The sequence below is a fragment of the Podarcis gaigeae genome, assembly GCF_964106915.1.
Source record: "Podarcis gaigeae genome assembly, chromosome: 2".
NCBI classification, from domain to species: Eukaryota; Metazoa; Chordata; class Lepidosauria; order Squamata; family Lacertidae; genus Podarcis; species Podarcis gaigeae.
In genome coordinates, this window is record NC_139679.1 from 74,281,477 (window position 1) to 74,308,326 (window position 26,850).

At 39.9% G+C, this 26,850-nt stretch overlaps 1 protein-coding gene across 13 annotated transcripts in view; it reads left to right on the forward strand.

Annotated features, from left to right (window-relative positions):
- Positions 1-26,850, forward strand: part of DOCK3 (dedicator of cytokinesis 3) — a 139,981-nt gene that overhangs the window by 28,937 nt on the left and 84,194 nt on the right. For all 13 annotated transcript variants that reach the window (XM_083726440.1, XM_083726449.1, XM_083726445.1 and 10 more), the window contains exons 4-12: positions 3,903-3,958; positions 4,946-5,042; positions 9,777-9,925; positions 15,014-15,098; positions 17,268-17,309; positions 17,665-17,819; positions 19,825-19,906; positions 23,387-23,447; positions 24,511-24,658. In XM_083726440.1, the coding sequence (XP_083582566.1) occupies positions 3,903-3,958; positions 4,946-5,042; positions 9,777-9,925; positions 15,014-15,098; positions 17,268-17,309; positions 17,665-17,819; positions 19,825-19,906; positions 23,387-23,447; positions 24,511-24,658 (875 nt within the window). The remainder of the gene's footprint in view (positions 1-3,902; positions 3,959-4,945; positions 5,043-9,776; positions 9,926-15,013; positions 15,099-17,267; positions 17,310-17,664; positions 17,820-19,824; positions 19,907-23,386; positions 23,448-24,510; positions 24,659-26,850) is intronic.

A 26,850-nucleotide genomic window follows, 5' to 3' on the forward strand; every position in this document is an offset into this window, starting at 1 on the left:
CCCAGCCTCAGCTTAGGCTTCTGCTACATGAGACTTTGGGGAAATCATTTTGCATCCCCACCCACACAACTATACTTTGAGGGCTGAACAGTACTGGGGCCCCTATTTTCTCACAAGCAAGCAGATTACTGCTCCATCTTTTCCTTTGCTGGCCTTTTCCTTAAGACCTTGCCCCCACTGAGGAATTGTGAGGCCTGAGAGCGCCTTTGAGCTTTGTGTGCGCTACAGTGTTCATCTTTCCTGCACCAGTCCAGCTCTTCCTACCTTCTCCACAGGGCTGGGTTAAGAGGAGTGAGGCAGAATGTGCACTTGCAGGCCATGTGGAGCAGATATTGCATCATACCAACACCCAAGGTTTTCTTGCTGCCATTTGCTTTTTCCTTCTGTCCTGGCAAATAGCGGAAGGGTGCTTTAGCTGTCCTTTGCTTTATTCTTTGTTCTGAGCAGGCGGTAGGATGTCGAGGGAAGAGATAATATCGGAGGAAGAGTTGTCAAAAGGAAGATTCCACACCCATCAGGGCTGGAGACACCAGGAGAGTATTGGGCATCATGTTGCAGTAGAGCTTCCATTTCTCCCTGCAGGAAGCAACGTCAGATTTAGGGCATTGTGGGTGTCCAAGGAGTGCAAAACTGAGAAGATCCATAATTAAGAAGATCCATTTGGGGGCACAAAATTTTGTCCTCACTCAGGGCATCATATTACCAAAGATTACCAAAATCTGCCCCTGCAGGAAGTAATAAATGGGAGGAAAGGCACTCAACCGCTCCAGGGGCTGGTCTCCAGAGGAAGTACAGGTTCCTCAGCTCAGCTTTGGCCTCAGATAGTTTAGATAGCTCTAATTCCAGTTCCAGCTGTTGCAGACACAAGAACACTTGGAAGTCTCCTAAGGAGCTGCTTCCTTGGATTTCTGATGAGTTGTCTAAAATGGGAACCTGTATTCAGGTTATTCCTCCTTCCTCTGGTTTGAGAGTGGGGCATTCTAGGGGTCTTGGTTCCTCCCTAGTCTGCCTCCTTGGTTAGGTCCATCGCCTGTGAGACTTCCCACATGGAGAAGGGAGAGCTCTCAGAAGAGAAAGGGGAACAACCTAAACAAAAGAAAGAACTTTTTTCACCAGACTTATCTGCAAGAAAGTCAAGACCTTACAGCTAACCACAGACTGATACCAAGGAGGGGAAGCCTGATACTGTCAATGTAGTTTTCCTCAGGGACTAGGCAAACCTTTGTTGTTCTTTTTCCGGAGTCCTTTGATAAGTCCTTAAGTGCAGTTGCCAGGATTTTCACCAAAGTGCTGGTCAGCAAGACGGTTCATTTTGAAGATGAAAGGAGTCTTTGGACAACATCCAGATGCATTCCAAGTCCAGGAGCCAAAGTCTAAGTGACATTCAGACCATGCTTTCCTGCTTATGTCATGGATTTGAGGTGAATAAGAAGAGCTGAGATGCTTGACCATTTGGGACTTTGAGCAGACTCTGTACCCACTGACCTTTTAAGACAAACATTTCAAGAAACCAATGACAGATCTATTTGTGAGCCATTCAGGCAAGTGGGTCCAGAGGTTCATGTCAAGATTCCAGTGACTGGAAACAAGACAAAAATGCACTGGAGGCAAAATGCTTAATATATATATTTTATATCTTTTTAAAAAGCTATTCAACAAGCTATTGTAGATGTGCTCAAATAGATCAAGCATCAAGGAACAGACACCATCCTGATAGCAGTGTCAAAGGAGTTTGTGGTTACTAGAGCTGCTGGAGATGCCTGTGAAAAACGCATTGGAGGTTACAGCCAGTAAGGATCTCCTAGCCCAGCATCCAAGTCTTACATCTAGATCTGCAGAACATCTAGTTAGCTGGAGGTTGAGAGGCTGTAGCTAAGGCAGTGCAGATATCTCAAGGGAATGTTGGAAATCTTGCTTGCTTCATAAAGGGAGTTGATGAACCAAGTCTGTGGAGGCACATTGATAGCAAGGATAGAGGTGAACATTTTTTCTTAGAGTTTTTACAGGACTTTGTTAATGAGGACTTCAGTACAAGTGCCTTGAAGAGGCAGACAGCTACTGCACACCCTGTTTTGGGCTCCAGTGAGGATGATTCTGTTTCTTACCATTTTTACATATATAGGTTTTTAAAGGAGTTACACTGCTTTATCCACCGGTCCACTTACCCCCTAACTGGAACTGGAACTGGGTCATAAGTGCTCCACTGGGACCTCCCATTGAACCCATGGCTATAGTCTCCCCATCGGAACTTACACCAAAGACTATTTTCTTTGTGGTCTGGCAGGAGAGTGTCTGAGTTGGGGTCACTTCCTGACCTCTGTGGGGTTAAAAAAAAGAAAGAAAAGATAAGGTGATGCTACATTTTTCATGCCAGAAATATTTCAGTCTTAGGAAGTAATACTCTAGTTTGCTCCACCTCAGTACCTACTTAGGAGAAAGTATGGCATAAAGTAAATCTCTGAAGAGGGTTTCATTTTTACATGGATAACACAGTAGCCTCTAGGAAGTCCAAAGCTGCATGCGTTTCTTAAGGGTCAAAGGCCTCTAACTCATCCATAGCTAGATAGTTGTGGGAGTACATTAGTGAAGCTTACAAAGCCGTGTTCAAGTCGGGGGATTCCAGGGGAAATCATGGCTCAGCTTTCTGAAAAAGAACTGTCCTTGTGGAAATATGTAGGGCAGCTACTTAGCCAGATATGGTAAGTATTGCAGCTTTGCATATAATTGAATAACTTTTTAAAGAAATGCCTGAAGTAACTGATATTATGGTTTGAAGTCTTGGGTGGTGCTGTGGTCTAAATCACAGAGTGTCTTGGGCTTGCCGATCGTAAGGTCGGCAATTAAAATCTGCGTGATGGGGTGAACTCCCTTTGCTTTGTCCCAGCTCCTGCCAACTTAACAGTTCGAAAACATACCAGCACAAGTAGATAAATAGGTACCACTGTGGCGTTTCCATGCTCTCTGACACTCATCATAGTGTTCCATGCGCCAGAAGCAGTTTAGTCATGCTGGCCACATGACCCGGAACAGCTGTCTGTGGACAAATGCCAGCTCCCTCGGCCTGAAAGTGGGGATGGGCGCCGTACCCCATAGTCGAATTTGACTGGACCTAACTGTCCAGGGGTCCTTTACCTTTTACCTTTACCTTTTACCTTTACCTTTAATCTGTTATATTCTTTTCCTAGAAGACCCGTTTATCCTAAATAGAATCCAATAAGGCAGACATTTATGTACAAAATATGTTTTTTAAATGTGATCTTATTGAGATCCCAAGATGAATTTTTTCAGGAAACTCTTAAAAATATGAAATAATACTTTTTTGGAATTTTTTTATCATTTTTTAAAAATCACTTTTGGAAATGTTAAATTTCATAACTTAACTTTATAATTTAAAGTAAGTCCATCTTGTGTCATATCATATTAAAGCCCGTGAAGTTCTGAAGAGATTGGTAATTTTAGATTTGAAATATCTCAATTCAGGACTGAACTTTTACTATTTTTGTGTAGTCCGGCAAGGCCAAAATTTTAAGAAAATTGGACGACATGAGGTAAAAAGATCATTAAAAATTGGATCACTTGATACAGAATGACCCCCTTGCTGGACAGGACATTTATGTTTACAGTATATATTTATTAATAACTAAGGCTTGTACTTTCCCCGGCACACTATTAAAGAGGTCTGCGTACTGAACATGACCATTTATGGCAGAGTAAACATGTGCAATTGTGTTTTGCAACTTTCCAGGAATTATTATAAGTTTCATGTTTGATTCAAAAGCAATATTATTTTTGAAAGTTGTTAATGATTCCATATTTTCTGTAGCAAATTGTTACTTGAGAAGGTTCTGTTAAATTGCACTTCCTTAACTTTTTCAGTTAAGTAGATTTTTTTTTTCTTGTAGGGGATCTTTCCTATTAATTATATTCACTTGAAAAAGGCAGTTGTCAGCAACAGAGGGTGAGTATGCTTCCTGATGATCAATAAATTGATACCTTTGTGGTTAAAAACAACAACCCACAATTAGATACAATCCTGATAAATGAGCAGGTTTTCACTGCAATTATTAAATGTGCTCTGCAGTTAAAATTAATTAAATTTATTTGCTTATTATTAAACTTGTTGCTTGCCACTTTAAAAGATCTTCAAGTAACTTACACTGAAGGCGTAAACATAAATAAATTATACCATAAAAAAGAATAGAAAGAAAAATTCATATGAAACATTAACATACCATACAATATATATTTAAAAATCAAAACAAAAACCAGTTCCCGCATAAACAGTGATAGAAAACTTTGCCAGCATACTAACAATAAACCACATGATACTCCCACCCACTAAGCAGCAGATAAAAATAAAACACTGGCTGAGGTGGAAGGTGGAGTGGGTGGCGGGCAGCAGGTGGATTGATCAAGCTTAGCTCTGGCCTGATGCTATTGCATGATGGCAGAGGGACTGGCTCAGGGTCCAATGGCTCCTGGAGCTCCTTACCTCCTTCCCGCTTCAGGAATACCCCATTTCAGGACTTCCTGCTGACTGCCACTAGCAGGAATCCCTCCGACAGCATTTCTGCCGACCCATTCAGCAGGCAGAATATTGAAATCTGTGCTGGCAATGCGACACCAGCATCACTTTGCAGGGATAGGCCAGCAGAGGCCAGCACAGCTGGGCACGGGGACACTGGTACCAAGCAGACTTGGATTGCGCCCAACATTAGGTGAACTTGGATCCACTGAAATCCATGGGACAAGTTAAGGATGAACTAAGTCCCACTGATTTCAGTAATAACTGAAAGCAACTAATTTTTTAGTCTGGATCCAATTTAGTGCAATATGAATAACTGTGAGTACTCCTTTAAAACTAGGAGAAGGTGAAAGTTATAATTTTTCAAAGTGTATTATAATCTTTACAATAGTTTCATGGGAGCTTTGGTTAAATTTACAGGCAGTATGAAACAGTTGTTCCACTTGAAGATTCTGTTATCACTGAAGTTACAGCAACACTCCAGGAATGGGCTGTCCTCTGGAAACAGTTATATGTGGTAAGTGAATTGAAATAGGTATAATAATACGTATAAATAAAACTTACTGACCAGCTGCCAAGTCAAGGGCTGTAAGCATTTCACACTGGGCCTTGTGATAGTATTTTGTGTGGGTGAACTGTTAGTGTACTGTTTTTTTAACTGATTTATTTGTATTATTGTATTTGTTTTGTGTTCATTGTTGCTGTTATTTGAATGGAGAGTTTTGTGTAGGAAGGGACACAAATTTAATAAATAGTAAGAGCTGGGGCCTTGGTCTGTATTCGTAGGCTGGTTGGCAAAGTGAATGTCTCCACCGGTGAACAACTCTTCTTGGCTTGCTAATTATTTGATGCCTTAATATTTGATGATATTTTTAGTTACAGATTTGCACGAAGCCAGATTTGAATGATAAAAACTTCTCATTTAAGATTGCAGTTTTTATGTTCTTTTATCCTATAACTATTTAACTAGGTGTTTTTTTTTACATATTTCATGAAACACATGCAAAATAAAATACATGTTAGTAATAGGAAGACTTTTATAGAAATCGAACAAGCTTGTGTAACTACTAGCTCATTTTTTCATCATAGCTGTAGGAAAGGCTTGTAGCTGGAATTTTACTTTAAATATTTCTTCTTTAAAACATCTTGTCATGTTTCTTTTTTGAACCTTTTATTGTTACATTTTACACCATGTGTGATGGAGTACACTTTTCATTTTTGTTGCTGTGTTTTGCTTTCATTTATTGCTGGTTTACTTGTTTTTAGAAAATGGGAAAATATGAGTGCTTTTTGCTGCATTCCTACTTCCTTGTTTACTGGCTAAAATTAGGGAGGAAGAGAAGGAGGGGAATCTATATCATACACCCTTAAGGCTATTCTCATGGACCACAGAATAGCTCCATCTCTGAATCTGTAATAGCTCCATCTCTGAATCTAGGTCGATCTAGGCCTCATCAGTACCTCCGTATGAGATTATCCTAGGTGTCACATATATGTTGCTTTAAATTCCTTGAAAAGATGGGATTTCAATATTATGTATAAAAACAATGACATTAGGAAAATGGCTTGTGAATTCTGCAGTTCAGGTCTTTAAGCTGTTTTCTCAGCCAGCATGACCAATGGGCAGAGATGATGGAAGCAACATGAGGGCACCATAACGGGCTATCCCTGGCTCATACATAGAACAAATGTAATACTGAAGCTTGGAAGAAATGACTACTGATTATCAAAACAGAGCTTTTCTCCTGAAATTCCAGGCTTCTTGTGCTCTCTTCTGGGCCTGGGAAGAAGCAAGGAGGCCCGCCGCTTTTAGATCACTGTAAAGATAATTAGCCAGGTAAAGGAGTGGAGAGGGTGCAGGATTACGTCACATGTTTGTTCCATGTTGAATTGCACCAAAGCTGTTGAAGGGCTTTAGTGCGCGTGCATACACACACACACACATATCATGTACTTAGCCCGTGGCAATTTTCCGCTTTCCTCTAAAACAATGACTGAATAATTTGTTTCCTCCACAGCAAATGGGGAAAACCAACTGTCATAGTGTTCCCTCACATTGATAGGTTTTGTTTTTATTTGATGTGGCAAAATGAAACTGTTTAAGGAGCTTAATAAATTTCTGTTGAAATATACCAGTTACACTCCTTTTACAGAGGTCAGCCCCTGCAGTGATATTAAAAGATGTCAAAACTCATTGCTTGCGGCAACGTAGAAATTAATAAAGGATGAGGGATCTGTTACTTGCCTAGAAGTGAGTGTTACACGGCTCTTGCTACCAGATGAGTGACATTTTGCATGGCAGCATTAACTTTCCTTCTCTTTCACACTGTGGAAAGTGTTTCATCTACCTTATATGGCAACCACAAAACAAGCCAAGGAACAAATTAAAAATGCAGTGCATTATTTTGTAAAGACTGGTTGTTACAGGGAGTTGTAGGTCATAAATAGTCACTTTATATTCTGGGTGTGTATTTGTCACCTACAGCAAGAATTAGCAGGGGGTGGATAGGGATCTACTGGTAGATCTCTCTGAGCGATGCGCAGTAAATTGACTCCCAATTGTTTAGCAACTAGCAACAAAATTGCTTTTTTCACCTACATTAGGTGAAATGAGCAAAGGAATAGAATTTGTATGAAAGGACTGCAGTCACAGGTCATTTCTGATGCTGAATAAAAATTCTACATCCAGAATGTGCACCCTGTTTAATTTTAAGTGTATGTGGATTCAGTAGTGGATCCTGATGTTCTAGTAAAGAACAAAGTTGATCCAACATGCCTAAATCTGTTTACCCCTGACCTACGGTGTTCCACAAAAAAAACCACTCCTTACATAACACCAGTGCTCTACAGCCCATCCTGGTCTCTTGTGTACTAGATCTGCCTTTGCTTACAGATAGACAGACCCCTAACCTGGAATAACCACTTTTACTAAATAACCACTTTTACTGAAGCACAATAGCAGGGACCAGAGGTTGCAGTAAACTCAGATGCTTTCCCCATGTCTACACAAGCAGGGCTGCTCCGAGAACATTTGGCACCAGCCACTGCTTCAGGAGCTCATTTGCTTGCTCATCTTCCATTATGATATATGCTGTCACCTGCCAACAATGCTCTTCTGTGTTCTGTATAGGAAAAGCAGGCCAGAAAAACAAAGGGAGAACATATAAATCCCCCAGGACACTTTACTGCGGACCTGAAAATTGTCATTGTTCAGCAAATGGGGACTCCAGAATTATAATTAATCAAGGTTTGATTCTGTTTAGGTGCCAATAAAGACAACCGCTTCCTGTCTTACTACAAATGTTATTTAGCAAAGCTGGAATGATTGTTTTATCACCAACTATAGCTGTAGAGAATGATCACCCACTTTGCTTATGCTTATATAGAATTGTCACAGGTTGTACTTGTTGCATTTCATTGCCATTTGACCCCATCTCTCTCCCTCCCCCAATAATCCCTAGATCTGTCTCTCTGTGTGTATGTGCAATATATATTGTTAGAGGGTGGGGTTTTTTTGGGGGGGTGAATGACATTTTTTGGGGGGGGGGTGAATGACATTTGTAAGTATGTTCAAGGCTTACATTTCTCTCTGTATCCAGTGAGGTTTAAAATCTAGTAGAAGCTGCTGCTGAACCAGTCAGTCTCTTTGTAAGTTAATGGCCTTAGCTGACTGGCCAAGTGCTCTCATCAGCTTCTCAAAGAGTGAGCTATGTTGCCATAGCAACAACTAAGTGATGGTGCTCTCCTGGAAGAGGAGTAAGCATTTCCCCACTCCTCTCACCTGGCTGGATGATGTTTCATCCTAGGAAGGAGAACAATAGGCCAGGGGAATTCATAGAGAATTTAGAGATTGGGAGATTGGTTGATGCTGGAGTCTGGAGAGAGAGCGACATGTATGCTCTGTGCTGAACCCAAAGCTGTGAGCTTGGGGCTTCCCTGGAAACCTAATGGGGAAGCAAGATGTTGGAGTGTTAATGCTGTCACAAACAAGATGAATTTTAACAGGGAGAAATGTAAAGTATTGCACTTGGGCAAAAAAAATGAGAGGCACAAATACAAGATGGGTGACACCTGGCTTAAGAGCAGTACATGTGAAAAGGATCTAGGAGTCTTGGTTGACCACAAACTTGACATGAGCCAACAGTGTGACGCGGCAGCTAAAAAAGCCAATGCAATTCTGGGCTGCATCAATAGGAGTATAGCATCTAGATCAAGGGAAGTAATAGTGCCACTGTATTCTGCTCTGGCCAGATCTCACCTGGAGTACTGTGTCCAGTTCTGGGCACCACAGTTCAAGAAGGACACTGACAAACTGGAACGTGCCCAGAGGAGGGCAACCAAAATGGTCAAAGGCCTGCCTGGAAACAATGCCTTATGAGGAACTGTTAAGGGAGCTGGGCATGTTTAGCCTGGAGAAGAGGAGGTTAAGGGGTGATATGATAGCCATGTTCAAATATATAAAAGGATGTCACATAGAGGAGGGAGTAAGGTTATTTTCTGCTGCTCCAGTGAAGTGGACACGGACCAATGGTTCCAAACTACAAGAAAGAATATTCCACTAAACATTAGGAAGAACTTCCTGACAGTAAGAGCTGTTCGACAGTGGAATTTGCTGCCAATGAGTATGGTGGAGTCTCCTTCTTTGGAGGTCTTTAAGCAGAGGCTTGACAACCATATGTCAGGAGTGCTCTGATGGTGTTTCCTGCTTGGCAGGGAGTTGGACTCGATGGCCCTTGTGGTCTCTTCCAACTCTATGATTCTATGATTCTATGTGACCCCTGCATCCTATTCTCTAGTTGTATATATCTATAAATGGAGCCATATATTCTAAAGATGCCACAGTCTCCATTGACCTTCCTTCAAAGGAAACCAAACCCTGGATAAGCACTGGCACTGCTGGAGTATCCCGCGACTCAGAGAGTGGGGTGCATATAGCAATATTGTTTCTTTCCTTGTGCATCTGCTGACTTGCATTAACACTTAATGCATTTGATAAAGTGGACTAATACACAAAAACTTACGTTGCAATAAATCTGTTAGTGTTTATAGTTCCACAATACTACCCCCACCTCCCATGACAAGCTAATGCATCGACTCCTCCAGACTTAATTGTTTTTCCTGCAACACATATGCAATCAAAAGTTTTACATTTACTGTATATATAATATAGTTGGTTTTAAATCACCCAACTAAAGTGTTTATTTTTCTTTCTTTCTCCCACCACTCCCTCTCCCAAATAAAACCTTTACAGAAACATAAGATAGATCTCTTTTACAAACTGCGGCATGTGATGAATGAACTGATTGATCTTCGCAGACAGCTACTATCTGGTCATTTGACCCAGGACCAAGTGCGAGAAGTCAAGAGACACCTCACTGTACGCTTGGACTGGGGTAATGAGTAAGTATGATTGTTTTAAAGCATTTAGGGTTCTTATGGAATAAAATGCTTGGAATGTGCTTGCTAGCAGCCAAATATGGATTTTAATGCCCTTTAAGGAGGAAAAGATAATGCAAGTAAGAAGTGTGAAATTTCAATTTTTTTTAATCCTGATCCTAAACATGTAAATTGATGCATGAAGGTAAAGTCTGCTTCATTTTTGGTGTTTCCATTGCAAATAATTATATATGGTAAGCTCAGCAAAGGGCAGTGTGCTTATTGATGATAGTGGTTTGTGTAACTTTTTTTTAATACTTTGTAAACAGCTTAGAAGACTATTTTGTCATTAAGTGGCATATAAATTACTATTTTTGTTATTAATAATTACTAAATTCCTGGGTTTTTGTATTATCATGCACAATATGTTTGCCAAATTTTAAAATAGTTTTGTGTAATGGTTGGCGATCACAAGTACTCAGTACTCTCCCAGTGGGAGGAAGATGACCTCAGACCATCCCTTTGTGGGGGGCATTACCGGTACTTCCACAGTCACAGTCTGATGTGCTGGTTGTGGAACTATCCTGCTCTCATCCGTTTCAAAGCAAACCAAATTCAGACCATGAGTTATAAAGGTGCCTTACTAAACTAGCCATAGTTTGTTATAAACATGGACAACATGAAAGTTGAGATCCAGGGAAAGAGATATGTAATGCAGGTAAAGTGCTTCTCCTGGCCATGTGGGGGAGGAGGGAAGAACTTGGAGCTGTTCCACTTCTTGCACAAAGCACTAAACTGTTTGGTAATATGGGCTAACATGGCCATTATCTCTAGGGACTTTGTTAATTTATTGTGCTAATTTATTTTCAAGCAACATGTGAAATTAGCTGTTTTATGATTCTGAAGCCCCCTCTCTCATCATGTTCTTCCTTCACAACACCTAGCTTTGTTTTGGAGGGTATGTGTGGCTACAAGTACATCAACTCACTATTACTTGTTTGTTTATTAAAACCCAAACTCTGATATTCTGGGATAAGAAAGTGAAGGGGGGGAATACAAAAAGAAGAACCCTGACAGCAAAGCACAAAACTGAAATGAAATGAAATGTGACAAGGGTGCTGGTCTAGATGTAGTCTTCCCCTCAGCTAAAAGAACAAGGCTTCTGAGAAATAAATTGACAAAATTATACCAAGTGATTTTGTTTTCCATTGTAGCGTAGCTAAGCTCCTACTATTGTAACAGTCTTCTGCCAGAGTTGTTAGAGTTTGTTATAAAAATATTATAAAACAGGCCTAGGTGAATAATTTATAGCATCTCTCTTTGGAGGCATGACTGAGAGAAGTGGGTACTTTGATTAAAAGAACAACAAACCAACTTGACCACAATCCAGAAAGATTATGTTGTGCCGTAGCAAAATTGCGTAACTAAGCACTGATTAGCTGTGTGCAGGGGAGAGGCCTAAATTCAGTCTCCCCCCTCACCAAATAGATCAGCCCTGTCAAAACTGACAGTATCAATTCTCTGATGGGAAACTGTGTGTAGCTACAACTACTGGAGGTGACGGTCCATGTACTGCTGCTGTTTGCATTAGAGTTTCTTCTCTCTGTGTGTTTGTGTAAAAATGTAAGCCTGGACTGGGGCAAATAAATGGAACCTAGAACTTAAATCTTACCAAAATTTAAAGAATTTTAATTATATATAGCTAAGGATTTCAAACCTATGCATTTCACTGGGATTTTGAGCTTATCCTCATTACGTGGAAGTAGTTTTTCTTGGTTGCATTTGATTTAATTACGTGTTTCAGTGATTATTTAAAACATAAACACTGTTTGAAACACAGCTTTTTGCATTAAAATCTCCAGGCAGCTTACAACAAATAAAATAAGAAATGTTTACTATAAAACCGCAAGCTAAAAAGTAAAAAGAGATTGGAAAACAGCAGAGAAAAAATTTAGGGGGAAACAAGGGTTAAAACAAATAGGTTGGCAGGGCAAATGGTAAAAGAGAAGAGCCTTTGGAAACTGGTATAAGGAAGAGGACATATACGTGGTTCTACTGATGGTGATAACATGAGGGACATGTTGGAAGCCTATGGGGCACCATAGGCCAGAAATGGGGAACCTGTGTCCCTCCAGGTGTTATTGGATGAGAACTCTCATCACCCCTGAACATTGGCTATGCCAACTGAGGCTGATAGTTCGATCCCAACAACATCTGGAAGGCCACAGGTTTCCCATTCCCTCCATAGGCCAATCTTCAAAGTGTTGAACCGAAATCAGTGCACATGTTCAAGCATTTGGGGCATGTACAGTACAGGCGGCAACCATTTTTTGTGTGTCCAATTGATGCATGACTGCTGGTGCACATGGGTCCTTTTGGAACTGCAGGAGGGTATAACAGGGCATGACAGGGCGAGGCGGGTTTATTAATGCTCTGCCAACGTGTGCGGGGGCCAGGAACAAAACTTCCACGCAAAATGGTTGCTGCCTGTACTCTTAGAAAATACTTTTTTTTCTTTAGAGCAACTTCTGAGCTGAGAGTAGATGCACTTGCCTATCACTAGTTGAGTTGTAAAACTGGTGCATAAGAAGTAATCATTTTTTAAATCTTGCACTTGCTTGTTACATTCTCTGCTTCTTTTGAAATGCATATAATTGCTAGTCAAGTAACTGAATGTCACAAATACCTTAATAAAAAATGCTAAGTAATGTTTCTGGGGGAGAGAGTAAAGTGTGAACCCATGTTTGTCTCTCTTGCTTTTCATAGTGGCTTTTAATGTTTTGTTCAGTAAGAATGTATTCTAAATATAGGATATTTTAAGCCGAAAAAAATGGCCTTGTAATGTAGAATGTAGAGTACTTTTGTATACATTTTCTGAAAATACAGCAGGGAACTCTCTGGAGCAAAGGTTTTACTGTAAAATTAGAGCTGAAAAGAGTTGCAGAAGGATTTTAAATTAGATTGGTTGGAAGGATTGAGAAGAAAATCATTTATTTTGAATATGGAGTGCCATCATACATATTAAGCAACTGGTCCTTGAGTAAATAAAATTAATATAATCAAATTTTTATGTAACAGAATGTTGTCTTCAAGACTGTGCCAAATGAGCCAGTAGGAAAATATAGATGGGGTCAAAGAAGGTAGCTAGTTCAGTAGTCTGCTATAAGACATCTTCTGCAGATGCTACTTTTGCACTTCCTTGAAAATCTCCAAGAAAGGAGGTCCTGTTGACTTTATGGCAGTCTGTATTTGTTGCTGCTGAACATTTATTCATTTGCTTTGACATGACATACAGGTAGCTTGGGGGCAGTTAGTATGAAGGATTAACATAGCATTAGTGAATGAGAATCCTTTGAGCTGAAAATCCATGGTGTTAGGGGATTTTAACTAAATTTAGCATATCGGATAAGGTTCAAAGGTAACTGTTACAGAGTCCATTTGTAGTGATTGTGATGAATGCTATTAAATTGAGGAAATCACTTGCATACTGATATTGACAACTCCAAAAGACTTTAAAAGTATGAGAAGTGCAATACTATTTTTATGAGAACAATCATGTCCCCCTTCTACTCTTCAGGGGAAAAACCTATGCATGTCGTAAATTGATGGATAATTAAACAATTTATGGTCTTTTAAACTGTGTGCTGTTATTGTTTTGGTTTGTTGCTATGTTGTGTATTTTTGTGTTTTTATATTGTAAACCACCTTCTCAGATGAAGGATGGTATAGAAATTTAATTAATAAATAATAAATGGATAAGAAGCGATCAAAAAAATATTAAAAATATCCTGCCTTTGCCTCAGTGTTATTCTTTGGAGGCACACAAATTAGATGTAACGCGAACATGTAGCAACATTTGAAGCATTCTAAAATTTAAGCCTTCAAGTTGTTGACAGTAGAGAACACAGTTTATACCTAACTCACATGCCCAAATGAGCAGATCCCATGCCTTGCTTCTGTGTTCACTTCCAAAAAATCATCAAGACGCTCTCTATAGTCACTGTGCTCATTATGTGTATCCTGTGGGAACAAGCTTTTTGTGTCCAAGTTTCCTTCTCCCTCTTGAACGACACTTTAATTGAGATGGGTGCTTCCAGCAATCCCTACTCCAGCTACGCCCATTTCAATAATGATCTAAGTCCCTTTCAAGCCTTCATTTCAGAGGCACTGGGTTGAAAGCATTCCAGTTCTGAATGCTCAGAGGACATAAGCGTCTGTTATTGTGATGCACCATTGGATCAACCACATAAAAAGTGTAAGACACATAACAGTTCACCTTACACTTCAGATGTTCTGACTCCAGACTCAGCACTAGACCCTGCCAGGTGAGACTACCACGAAAGTGGTACAGGCTCCTAACATACCAATGTTATCTCAGACTTTCACCACCCTACTCCATATTAGACAAGCATTGTTCCCTTGTCCAGCCTAGGCCTGCCTCAAAAATGTCACTTATTTTTACTGATACAGTACAGAAATCATTGGCTACAACTACATCACAACAGGGGTTTTCTCCATCCTACGCTTTGCTTCTGTGATCGAGTTCTTGAACCAAGTGCGTCCAGTACAAACTTACCTTTGGTGCTTTTGATGCTATGAAATGTCGCCTCTCTGCAGCCACATATATGGGAGTCAAGCCATCTGTGTGAGGCCAAAGCTTTAGAATATCCACTCTGTCTGACCAGCCATTAGCTGCAACAAGCCCCATAATGCTGATGCTATATTATGAATGTTATAAAAGGTATATTTGTAATACGGTGGTACCTCTAGTTACGAACTTAATTCGTTCCGGGGGTCCGTTCTTAACCTGAAACTGTTCTTAACTAGAGGCGTGCTTTCGCTAATGGGTCCTCTTGCTGCCGCAGCACCGCCAACACATGATTTCCGTTCTCATCCAGGGGCAAAGTTCTCAACTCGAGGTAACTCTTCCAGGTTAGCGGAGTTTGTAACCTGAAGTATTTGTAACTCGAGGTACCACTGTAATTGTATTGGGAGCGTTAAGGTTTGCATAGTTTTAAGCATGTGCCTTATTTTCAGTTCCCAAGTAGTTACATATACTACATAAATAGAATACATTTTACTGATGATTATCACATTTTCCCCCCTTCACAGGCATTTGGGCTTGGATCTTGTCCCACGAAAGGACTTTGAGGTGGTGGATTCAGATCAGATAAGTGTATCTGATCTATACAAGATGGTAAGATGCCTTGTTCTTTGATAGGATGAGGATGAGAGGTCCAGAAGGTAGCAGCACAAGAGCAGGCCCTTTTTTCCAGTTCCCTGCAGTGCTGAATTCATTTTGCCCAACGTGGAGCTTGAACCCACATCCCTGAGATTAAGAGGCACCACTGATTGAGCTTATATTGTGGGAGCCTGCCATCATTTATTTTTGCACATAGCTGGGCATGTCCTATGGATCTGAAAGGGACTTGGCTTCTCCTACACATCCGTGTATTAATGTTGTGTTGGATTAAGTTGAGAATTGTGTCGCATGCTCCTAGGTAAGTTCCCATAGGATTGCAGCAATTGTTCTTTGTTGCTGGGTTTCAGAAGAATGTCTTAGTGTTTGTTGCAAGGGATGAGGGATGGTGCACTAATTGAGCTTTTCTGCAATCTGGAAATGTGGATACAATGCCCTGGCTATTCTCTCCACTTTTGGAAAGGATGGACAGATAGGTCAGTGGCTAATAATCCTGATAGCTGGATAGAATATCAATGTTTAGAAGTAATAAATCAACAAACATGGAGTGCTTATCACCTTTATAACGTGCTTGTGAGCATCCAGGGGTATCTGGCTGGCAGCTGTTGGAATGATAATTCTTTGCTAGATGCACCATGGTTTGGCCAAGGAGGGCTGCTCCTATGTTTGAATTCTGTGTGGTTTTGATCATGTTCTATGGAAATATTTTTTATATTCCTAGGTTTGAGAGATGGAGGATTATTTGGGTCTCTCCAAGTTTTAGCTTCTGAAACCTAATAAAAAAAATAATATCAATGATATCCCACATTACAAATATCTAAAAATTGTAGAATAGATAAGTATAAAACAAAATATGATTAAAAAACACATTTGAAACTGTTTCAATTTGGATTACTTTTTAAATCTTACCTCTGGAGATTAAATAGGAACAGTAGGAGACTTACTGTCAATTTTCTGATTGTTAATGTTAGCCTTCAGCATGGGAGGCTTTAAAAACAGGATCAACTTCTGTTAGAGAATTGGGGATGCTGCTCCTTTTTTAACACAAACATTTTATGTCGTGTTGACTCAGTCGCTACACTTTTCATTTGAGGCCATGTTCTGCGTATAACAAGGGATGGTTTTTTGGTAAAGCAAGTGTAAATAGAGCTACGGTAAGTAGTGGGAGGCTGCTCCTGTACTTTGTCATAAAATACTTTCCACTGCAGGGGGATGCTGAATGGGAGGCTGCATATAAATTAGATTGGGAAGAAGGACACTTGTGAAGTAGCTACTTGCAATAAATAAGTACCTATTTTCCACAGGTCCTGTGTTAGCATGTTTTTTTTTTAAAAAAAATAGCAGGGAGATGAAACTACACAAAATTCGTGTAACAACAACACTATGAATAAATTAGCCAGGGATCATCTGCAGAAAATTAACCCAATAAATCAGTACAAAAAATGCACAAGAGTGCACAGAGCATGTTGCAAAGTATCAACCTTGCAGAAATAAGCAGATTGAAACATTATTTCACATCTTCAACAATATGGGGGCAGCCCAGATGGGTGGGGTAGAAATTATTTATTTATTTATTTATTTATTTATTTATTTATTTATTTAACCATATCATCTCATGGCTAAAAGGCTTTCAGGGTGTTGTTTAGATGAGTAGTCAGCTGTAATGTTTATTCTCTGATCAGTTCTGTGCTTTGTGTGTAATGCTGCTACATTGTATAGAACTGTGATAGCAGTTGCTGGTGCAGGAGAGCTGTTTTCCCAGCCAGTTGCACCACCATGAAATCCTATGTTGGTCTAGTTCAGGCTTCCTCAGCCTTGGCCCTCCAGATGTTTTTGGCCTAAAACTCCCATGATCCCTAGCTAGCAGGACCAGTGGTCAGGGATGATGGGAACTGTAGTCTCAAAACACCTGGAGGGCCGAGGTTGAGGAAGCCTGGTCTAGTTAGTACAATTGATTGATGCTGCACTTTGATTTGGTACCTGGACAGCGCTAAATCACGAATGTTTCTGTGTCAGCTGATAGGAGCCGGTCTTTAGTATACTACTGCATCTTTTTAAAACAGATCTGAAAACAATGGGGGGAAAGTGTTTAGCCATGTGTGGAAGAAGTGTCAGCATCCTTGAACAGAAGTAATGCAGCATGTCTTTTTTCTTTTTCTTTTACAGCATTTATCTAGTAGACATAGTGTACAACAGAGCACATCACAGGTAAGATAAACTGCAGAAGGAAGCCATATCTCTTCTTCACCATGAAATAATTCATAAAAATACTGGTTTTTATTGGTATTTACAACTGTTCAGGCCTACCAGTATATTGACTTTGTTTTATGTCTTTTTGCAGCAACTTTAATCAAGGGTGTTGACTCATATACAATTTGCTTTATTTTGACAGTATTTTGGTGAGGGATCTAGGCACTACATGTGGATCAGTGCAGATAAAATTATTAGGAGCTGTGTATATATCCTACCAAGCAACTTTCATTTTAAATGGTATCAGTGAGTATAAAACTATTAAATATATGTCTAGAAAATGAAATCCCTTTAATTTCTTTCTCCAAATTAGGTAGATACAATACGCCCACGTCATGGAGAAGCATGTCGTCTGCCAGTACCTCACCACTTCTTTCTCAGTCTAAAAAGTTTCACTTACAATACAATTGGGGAGGATGCAGATGTATTCTTTTTTTTGTATGATGTCCGGGAAGGCAAACAGATCAGGTAAGTCAGAATCAGACCCCTTTCTTGCTTTTTCTGAGCACGTAAAAGATTGCTGGTCCTTTGGTCAGAAATCTGTTTTTACATCTGTAATATTGTTAACTCTTTTTGTGGAACTAAAGGTCTTATGAGGTCATGGAACTAGATTTCAGAGGCCTGCCTCTGAATTCTGGGTATGAAAGGAGAAGCGAACTACTCCACTTTATTAAAGAGTTGTAGAAGCACTACAAGGTGCCTTACTTAACCCATTTTTAAGGATCTACACTTCTGCCTATAAAACACATTTTAATTATAGCTAAGTCACTATAACTACTGTAATAGAACAGGCTGTAGTAGTTACTCAGTATTGTTTGAGAACTATTTTTCGAAGTCTGACTTACACCACAATTCCAGCACCTTGGAGAGCTCTGCTTTTTTCTCACTTTAAATTGATGCTCTGCCTTTGCAACCCTATTAGCAGAGAGAAACTTTACTCTTTTGACAAGAGTATCTCTGAAAGGATTGCCAGGGGTCCAGCACCAGCCTGTAAGGGCAGTTAATCCATATTCACAAGGGGTTCCCTAACATAATTCTTAAGTAAATTTTACTATGGCCAACTAGTTTTCCTCAAATTTGTGGAAAACGTCAACTAATAAGTAATAGTATTGGTAAGACCCTGTTTTAGGTTTTGCATTGTAGACAAGACATTGCTTACAGTAAATATTTTTGAGCAGTTCATCCCGATCTCCAGAATTTGTTTCCTTCAGGCTTCAGGAAAGTATAACAGTGCGAAAAGGAAACTCTTTTGATTCGTTTGATAAGAAGAACCAAAACTGATGTGAGTCCAGCTGGAGTTGTTTTTGATATGGAGGAAGTGAACATTTGACAGGGTGTATTTGTTTAGTTCAGAGAATTATAAATTTAATAGAATAAAGCAGCTGTACGGTATATTACTTCAAACAGTTCCTTTTTGTTACAATTGCTTATGGTCAGTAAAACAATTGACCTATGGAATATGCTGCCTAGGAATATAGACAGATTTTCTAGATTTTTAAAAGTTACATAAATATATATAAACAGTTAACAGAGCATACTGAATCCTGACTCAGTGCAGAGTATGGGGTTAGAGAACTTATGAATTCCTGTCTTTCTCTGTTATTTTGTAATCAATTACCGTATTTTTCGCCCTATAGGATTCACTGGCCCATAGGACGCACCTCAATTTTTTGGGGGGGCGAAATGAATAAAAAAAAATATTTTGCCCCCAGAACAGGCTGCCGCCCGCAAGCCTTGCGCGCCCGCGGGAACTCCCCCCGGGCGTGCAAGGCTTGCGGAAACCTGCGCAAAGCACGGGGTGCCCTCCGGAGGGCGCCCCGTGCTTCGGGCTGCTGCCCGCAAGCCTTGCGAGCCTGCGGGAACTCCCGCCGGGCTTGCAAAGCTTGGGGATAGCTTCCTGAAGCCTGGAGAACGAGAGAGGTCAGTGCGCACTGACGCCTCTCGTTCTCCAGGCTTCAGCGAAAGCCTGCATTCGCCCCATAGAACGCACACACATTTCCCCTTCATTTTTGGAGTGGAAAAAGTGCGTCCTATAGGGCGAAAAATACGGTATTTTCTTTTCTTAAACACATTATTGCAATTTAGTGGCAGAGTGCTGCATCTTTTTAACTTTCCAGTTATTATTCACTTTCCAGTGAATAATTTATACTATTTTGCATAAAACAATTAACAAAATTATTTTTATGTCTAAGATTGAGTGTAGGGATGTTAAATTCTTATTAGCCTAGTGCTATTCCTATATTTCATCAAATGTAAGAAGATATTAATTCATTCCCACCATGATTAGTGAGAAAGTACCTGGAAGTATTGTCAAACAAACCATTGTATTTTCAATGTAGCTATACAGTTTGATGGTCGATGAATCTGGATCTCTGAATAAAGTTCCATAAATGTTTAGAAGTTCTGACCAGGATGTAGTATGAATGGTATGTACTATTGGTAATTCAGTGTTTTCTTATCTTTTGTGTTTCAGTGAAAGGTTTCTGGTACGCTTAAACAAGAATGGGGGCCCCAAGAATCCGGAGAAGATTGACAGAATGTGTGCACTTTTCACAGTATGAAACTCTTTTCATTCTCTTTACCATTCAGTGAGAATGTTTTGCAGACTGGATTCCAGTGTAGCATATATTTTCTTCTAATCACACCATAGTTTGAGCATCCAGATATCCCAAAGGCAAATATGATTTTGACCTGTTTGTATACTTCTGTTTCACATATGTGCAGGACTCAGTTTCATAAGTATATTCCCATTCCTATGGTATAGCGGTCTCATGAGACAGAGTAATGACCCTAACCATGGTTTTTTATTTCAGATCCTGATTTTACTCCAAATAAAGCATACTGCAGCCAGATGTGGGTTCAGCAAACCATGGTTTAGCTATTAAACCGTAGTTGCATGTCACATCTAAATCCAGCCTGATGGTCAGATAAAGGATGTGGGCTATGCTCGCGTGGAATAAGGTCTTCTCATGCAAGAAGGCATTTTCACTCCTGCCCCCAAACCCCCTAAACCTGTTCTGGGGTTCCCTCAACTCTGCAGAGCAGATTTAGGGGGCATGGGGTGCACAAGAGGGAGTAAGAGAAGCTTTGCTGTGCAAGCGGACCTCATTCTATGCACACACCAATTTAGTTGAATCTCTCCCCAAAATTATGCTTTATATCTAGAATCATAATTATATACTCTCATGGAGTAACTCCTCTATTAGGAAAGGCTCCAGTGTTTGAGACCTTTTGGTTCAGAGCAAAGGTGAGTAAGAGATGACATGATAGAAGTTTATAAAATTTTGCATGACGTGGAGAGATAAATGTTCTTCTCCTCTCATAACACCCAAGGTGGACATCCGATGAAGCTGAATATGCAGGCAAATAAAATAAATTCTTCTTCAAACTGTGCATAGTTATACCATGGCACTTGTTCCCATAGGAGGCAGTGATGACCATCAACTTGGGTGGCTTTAAAAGAGGACTGGACATATTCATTGAGGATAAGGCTATCATTGGCTATTAGCCATGATGGCTATGCTCTGACTCCAGAGTTGGAGTGCTCTTGTGCTTCAGTTCTGCTTGAGGGTTTCCCACAGGCATCTGGCTGACCAATGTGAAAACAGGATGTTGTAATAGATGGGACTATAGACCTGGTCTTGCAGGCTCTTCTTATGTTCTTATTGCTGAATTTGAAGTGAAAGGCTAGCATGAACATTTTTTTTTTAAATTACTTGTACTGTGATAAATGAGCATTAGTAAATTAAAATTAACTTCAAAAGTGGATGTGGAAAGACTCGTTTTCCTGCTGCATTTGTCTTTCGTTTGTCTTTTGTTTTGCCTGTTGATTTCTAATGAAGCATGAAATGAGAATGGTCTTTTAGTTTCCTTCATGTGTTTGTAGACAAACACCCTTTGAAAATATCACTATGGTGAAGGGAGTAATTACTTAGACTATATTTACTGCAGCCAGTACTGAGAGCGGTTGCATAAATGTGTTTTGATTTCAGCCTCCAACAAATGGAGCAGGGTTGTGTTTTAGACGTTTTTATGAAGCTTTGTTTCTCTGATATTCCTTTCTTCTTTCTCTGTAAGGATGTTATTGCTATTGGACTTCTGAGGTAGGGAAGCTCAGGCCTGGCCACCAAATACAGTTTTCCAGCCCACTCTGTTTGGCCCTTGGAATTCTCCACAGGCCACACAAACCTCTCCCAATGTCACATCTCTCAATGGCCCTGCTTTACACCTCCAATGTTTACACCAGGCTGGATTGTGTTTTTGAAATTTAATAATGTCTCTCTTGTCTGGATGGAGAATAGAGGGGTGTGGGTGTGTGTAAAAAATAGCTTACTGTTTAAATGCAAAATTTATATTCATTAATCCACCCAATTTTTGCATCATTCCCTATCCTCGTGGCTGTTGGAAGGTTGCCCAGAAAGGAAACATAGCCCTTCGGCCACATCTTCTGCAAAACCACAATTTGAGATCATGTCTGTAAATGTACATAGTTTTTCTGTCAGTCTTGACAGTTTCACTACTCAGCAGTCTCTTCTTTTACCTTTGCGTCTGTGATTACCTCACTCAGCCAAAAATTAATAACTTAAAATAATTCTATGCTATAAATGCCAGCTCTTTAAGCTAGCGTTTGATATCAAAATAGTAGACCCAGAAATCTGAGATAAGAGCCAGATGGGGCGAATTGGAAGGGTACATTGTAGACCTTATATTGCAAAACCCAAGCGCAATGGTGGTTCTGGGAGGCGACCTAAATGCCAGACTAGGTCCGAGCAACCAGACCCTATATACATAGTTCAGTTACACAAACTAAGGCCCTCTCACAATGCGAGCCTCAAAAGATCAAACAGTCTCTACCTAGCACAAATGACCTTAAAACTGAATCTTCACATTCTAAATGGTGCCTTAGGAAAGAACTACGCAGCTGAGTTCACCTACCTGTCTTGAATTAGGATGAGCGTCATCGACTATATAATTGTCTCTGAGAACCTTCTCCCACATGCAAAGAACCTAGAGGTCAAACCAAGATTTGAGAGCAATCATTTCCTGTGCTCACTCCAAGTAGGAGAGCTAACTCAGAAGGTCCCCGCTGTAACCAACTGTCAGGCTGTTGTAATGCCAGTGGAAGGAACCCACTGCTGAGCCAAATGGACCTCTCAACTAAATAAAAAAGAATCAAAATGGTTGGACTCAGTAAGCATGCGGTCAATCCGAACCACCCTGATAACTGCTCAATCCTCTGAGGCCCTCCTGATGTCCTACAAGGACCCAACCCAAGAATTACATTAGCCTTTCAGCAATAGTCACAGAACTGACAGGAGATACCGAAAACACCACTCAAAGCCATGGTTTGACAAGGACTGTATCAATGCCAAAAAAAGCCCGTAACATCTCATACCAAGCCTTTACCTCCAATACAACCCCAGCTGGCGCAATGCATCTCCTATATTACAAAAGGCTGAACTGGAATTAAAAGGAAGCAACAAAAAAGAACTGGACACGGGTTATTCAAGCAGCCAAACCCTGCCCTTTTCTGGAAGACCATAACATTCACCCATACTAGTAGTCCACCAATGAGAGACTATCACATCTCGGCAAAGACCTAGGAGACACACTTCCGAAAACTACACACACACCCCCGTGCAACACTGGAACTGGTACAATCTAAATTTCTAAGATCAGGCCTACAAGTGCCCCAAAATGTTTCCAGTGCCACCCTACACCTAGAAACTGGACTGGTAAGAATTGAGGCTAGAGTGTGGCTTGCCACACTTAATTACTGGCTGAGACAGGTTCATCCTGCCACTACTATACAATTTCCCTGGACGGACAGAGCAACTCTAGACCTCCTTGCTACTTCAGGGAAAACTAGGGTAGAAATCCTCCTTCAAGAGGTGGATCTTTTTGTACTCCAAGCCTTCACTTCTTTATGAGAAAGATAGAAATGTGTTGAGGTAGTTTTCTGTTTGAAAATAGAATATACTTGTAATATAAATGTTTTTGACAATGATTTTTACTTTCTCTCCCAATTCTGTTAGGATCTCAGCAGCAAGGATATGAAGAAAGACTTGTACATAGTTGCCCATGTAATTCGGATAGGTACAGTACACTTATTGAATTTATTTTAGATTTTTATGCACAATCTTTGGGCATAGCTCATTGTGGAAATGCATTATATATATATAAATAAACTAAACCAGGCAAATCAATCAGTGTAATCTTGTTGAGTACAGTGATTATGTGTGAGTGTGCATTTCCATAGGAAGTGCAGCTTCAAAGACCCAGGAGTTGCACTATTTCATAAGAAATTGTAATTGCTAAACCGTCGTTTCGGCAGAAGTGCAGATAACAGTACTTTTTGTGTGGAGTAAGACATAGCTATTGCAGCAGGTCTGACCAGTCCAGCAGGTCAGGTTCTAATTCGTAACTTGCTGTATATAAAATCTGTAGGACAGGGATGGCCATCTAGCAGTCCATGAGTCACAGGCCCACCTTCCCCACCAGGGGTTAGGAACCAGATATTCCCATCAGCCTGAGCCAGCATAGCCATAGGAATTGTACTCCCAACAACTTCTGGAGGACCTTTTACTAATTGGGAGCACAACAAACTGTGGCTCTTGGACCATTGCCTGGCAGTAGTTGCTCTCATTTATTTGGATGAGTGCCTGCATGCAAAAGAGTTTTATGCTGCTTTCAGTTAAGCAAGTGCTCCTGTACATGGTTTCTGGTTCAATCCCTAGGTTTCCTAGTTAAAATATCTGAGGTAGCAGGAAAGGTCTCTAGTGGAGGCATCAGAGGAATGTCCCCAGTAAGAGTAAATGGTACTAGACACCTTTATCTTATATGTGCCTTCCCTGACAACATTTTGATAGGGATAGAAGGGCATGGGCACTCCCAGGCCCAGCTGCTGAGGTGGTTATATCTTGGCAGGATGTAGGATTTCTGATTAGTTTTTTAATAAATAAGGTAGATCTTAGAGGAATGAAAGTATAATTTCTACATAGTTGCCACAGGAAGCTATTCACTTTTTCCTCAGCAAGATGCTTGTTTTACTGTTTAATCTGGTTTTTTTTTTTAAAGTAACATTATCTTTATTTATAGAGTTACGTTTAGGTGTTTGAGAACTGAAGTTGAATATAATGCCAACAACTCTTTGTTTTAGGGCGCATGTTGCTAAATGATTCAAGAAAGGGTCCTTCTCATCTTCATTACCGACGTCCATATGGTTGTGCTGTATTAAGTATCATGGATGTGATTCCATCAATTTCTGAATTAAAAGAAGAAAAGGATTTTGTTCTTAAAGTTTACACGTAAGTTATTTAGTGCAGGAACAAGAGAAATATATATGTGTTGTTTGTGTTACGTCAGATACTTTGCTGGTTTATAAAACATAAGTGCCATGGCCTTAACCTAGGATGAGGAATTTATAAAAATAATTCAAATAGTTAAAGTGTCTTCCTATCTCTAACAGGTTATACCAACTGATTTTATATCCAAGTAAGTAGATCAGTATCCTATAGGAGTGTTAATGCATTCATTATACTAACTCTCCTATCTTCTAATTTGTTGGCTTTGGCTAGGTGATACTAATGCACAATTCATTAAATAACCAACGTGACTTGACACTTTCCCCATAGGTACGCAAAGTGCAGGATAGAAAGAAAAACAAACTGCTGTCTGATTCTCTCCCCCCCTTCCCTGCAGAGCCTTTTTTTGCAATCGGTTTCAGTGCTGTGTTTTCCTGCTGACTGTATGTGAGCCAAGCTATTTTTAAGCTTACTCATTGAAAGTCAACTCTGATTAGGATTTGTATGTTTCCTTTTTGTTACTGATGGTGTTGTCAGTGGCTGCCAAGCTTGGCTTTTAGAATCAGAATAAAATACTGTTCCTCAATTTAGAGCGGGTTCCCTGATAGCAAATGCAGTAATAGATGGCAAGAAAAGCAGAAATCAGCATAGAGAAAGCGGAGTGGCCCCTTATCCTACCTCCAGCACAATTCTGTAGTGGTGACTGAAGTAACTTGTGAGGAAAACCCACCTTCCTCTGTGCTCCTGTGACTATAATGTTGTGTTTAGTCATAGGAGGGTGGTTCTGCACGGGAGTTAGAAGGTGTCTTCTTAGTCTGAGATTTGCCCACAGTGCATGTAATAGGTCATAGGAATAAGCCATGAATCGACAAGCCCCAAACTAGTAGTATATCAATTACAGATTGCTGAAGGCAAATAAAATGAGGTGCCAGTCTCACAAATTAGCTTTGATTGGCACAGATTAGAACTAGCAGATAGCAGATTATAGGGGTGGAGATGATGTGGATTGGGAGGGGCATATCTGCTTTTTACTTTTAAAAAGCCATTAACACCATTGCTAGTTGGAGTTTTGTCAAGCTTGGCCCTGAGAACAAAATCTGGAATTTTGAACCCGAAATTATAATCACTTATTGGGAGAAAGTAAAGCAAAGAAACAGGCATATTGTTTGTCAGTGTCACAATATTTTTTATGCATGGGCTTTTGTGTGGTGAGACTTTTAACATGTTAATATAATTTAATGCCAGTTTTAAATTTTGACCAGAAACCGTATTTTAGATTTTTTAAAAATAATAAAAAACCAAAATTTGCCCTTCTTGGGTTCTTCGCCTGTGGTTTTCTTGAAACAGTTGGGATGAATGCCTCTCATTCTATGTAGGGAACAGGATTGCGCAGTCAATGCAAGATTGAACCCAGTAATCCCACCCATCAGCTGATGTCACCAATGATTTCAGTTGGTCGGCAGGTGTTCTTTAGATGAAATGGCCTGGTGAGCCAATTTGGAACCCCTGGGTAGCAAAGATTGGTCTGTGGGTTGATGGTTCCCCACCCCTGCTATAGATGATTGACCTTGCTTTACGTATATTCTAAAATGAAGTAATTGTGTATGTGATTGTGGTTTGAACCTGATGTGGTTATGACAATATTAAGTTCCTTTTTTCTATTTCACATCAATTTTTTTTTAAAAAAATATGATGGCATTTGTTTATGGTTTGGTGACTCAGAAGGTCAAACGTTGACTTTTTGTTAGCAAATATAATTAGCAAATGTTTTTGCATGCAGAATCTGATTGCAGATATGAGTCCATCTGGAACTTCCAGTGTATCTCTAATATTAGTCTCACTGTATTTTCTAATCTGAACTAATGCCATACAAGAAATAATTTTTAGTGCTGCTGCTGAATTTCTTAAATAGCAGATTCTAGGGTGAATATGTTTATTTTACTTATTTAACGATACACCTCACTTTTGACCTCCACAGAGTGGCTTAAAGTGGCGTACAGATAAAAAGCAAATGTAAAAAACTCCAATAATCCACTAATTAAAACACAATGAAATGTAGGGTTTGTAACACTCAAATCATTTCACTGAAATTCCTGGCAGCCATATCAACAACGCTTTACTAAAGCCCTGATTACATTTCACTTGGATGTATTTTTTTAAAAAGAAATCTCAAAACTCCTTCATAGTACATCAAA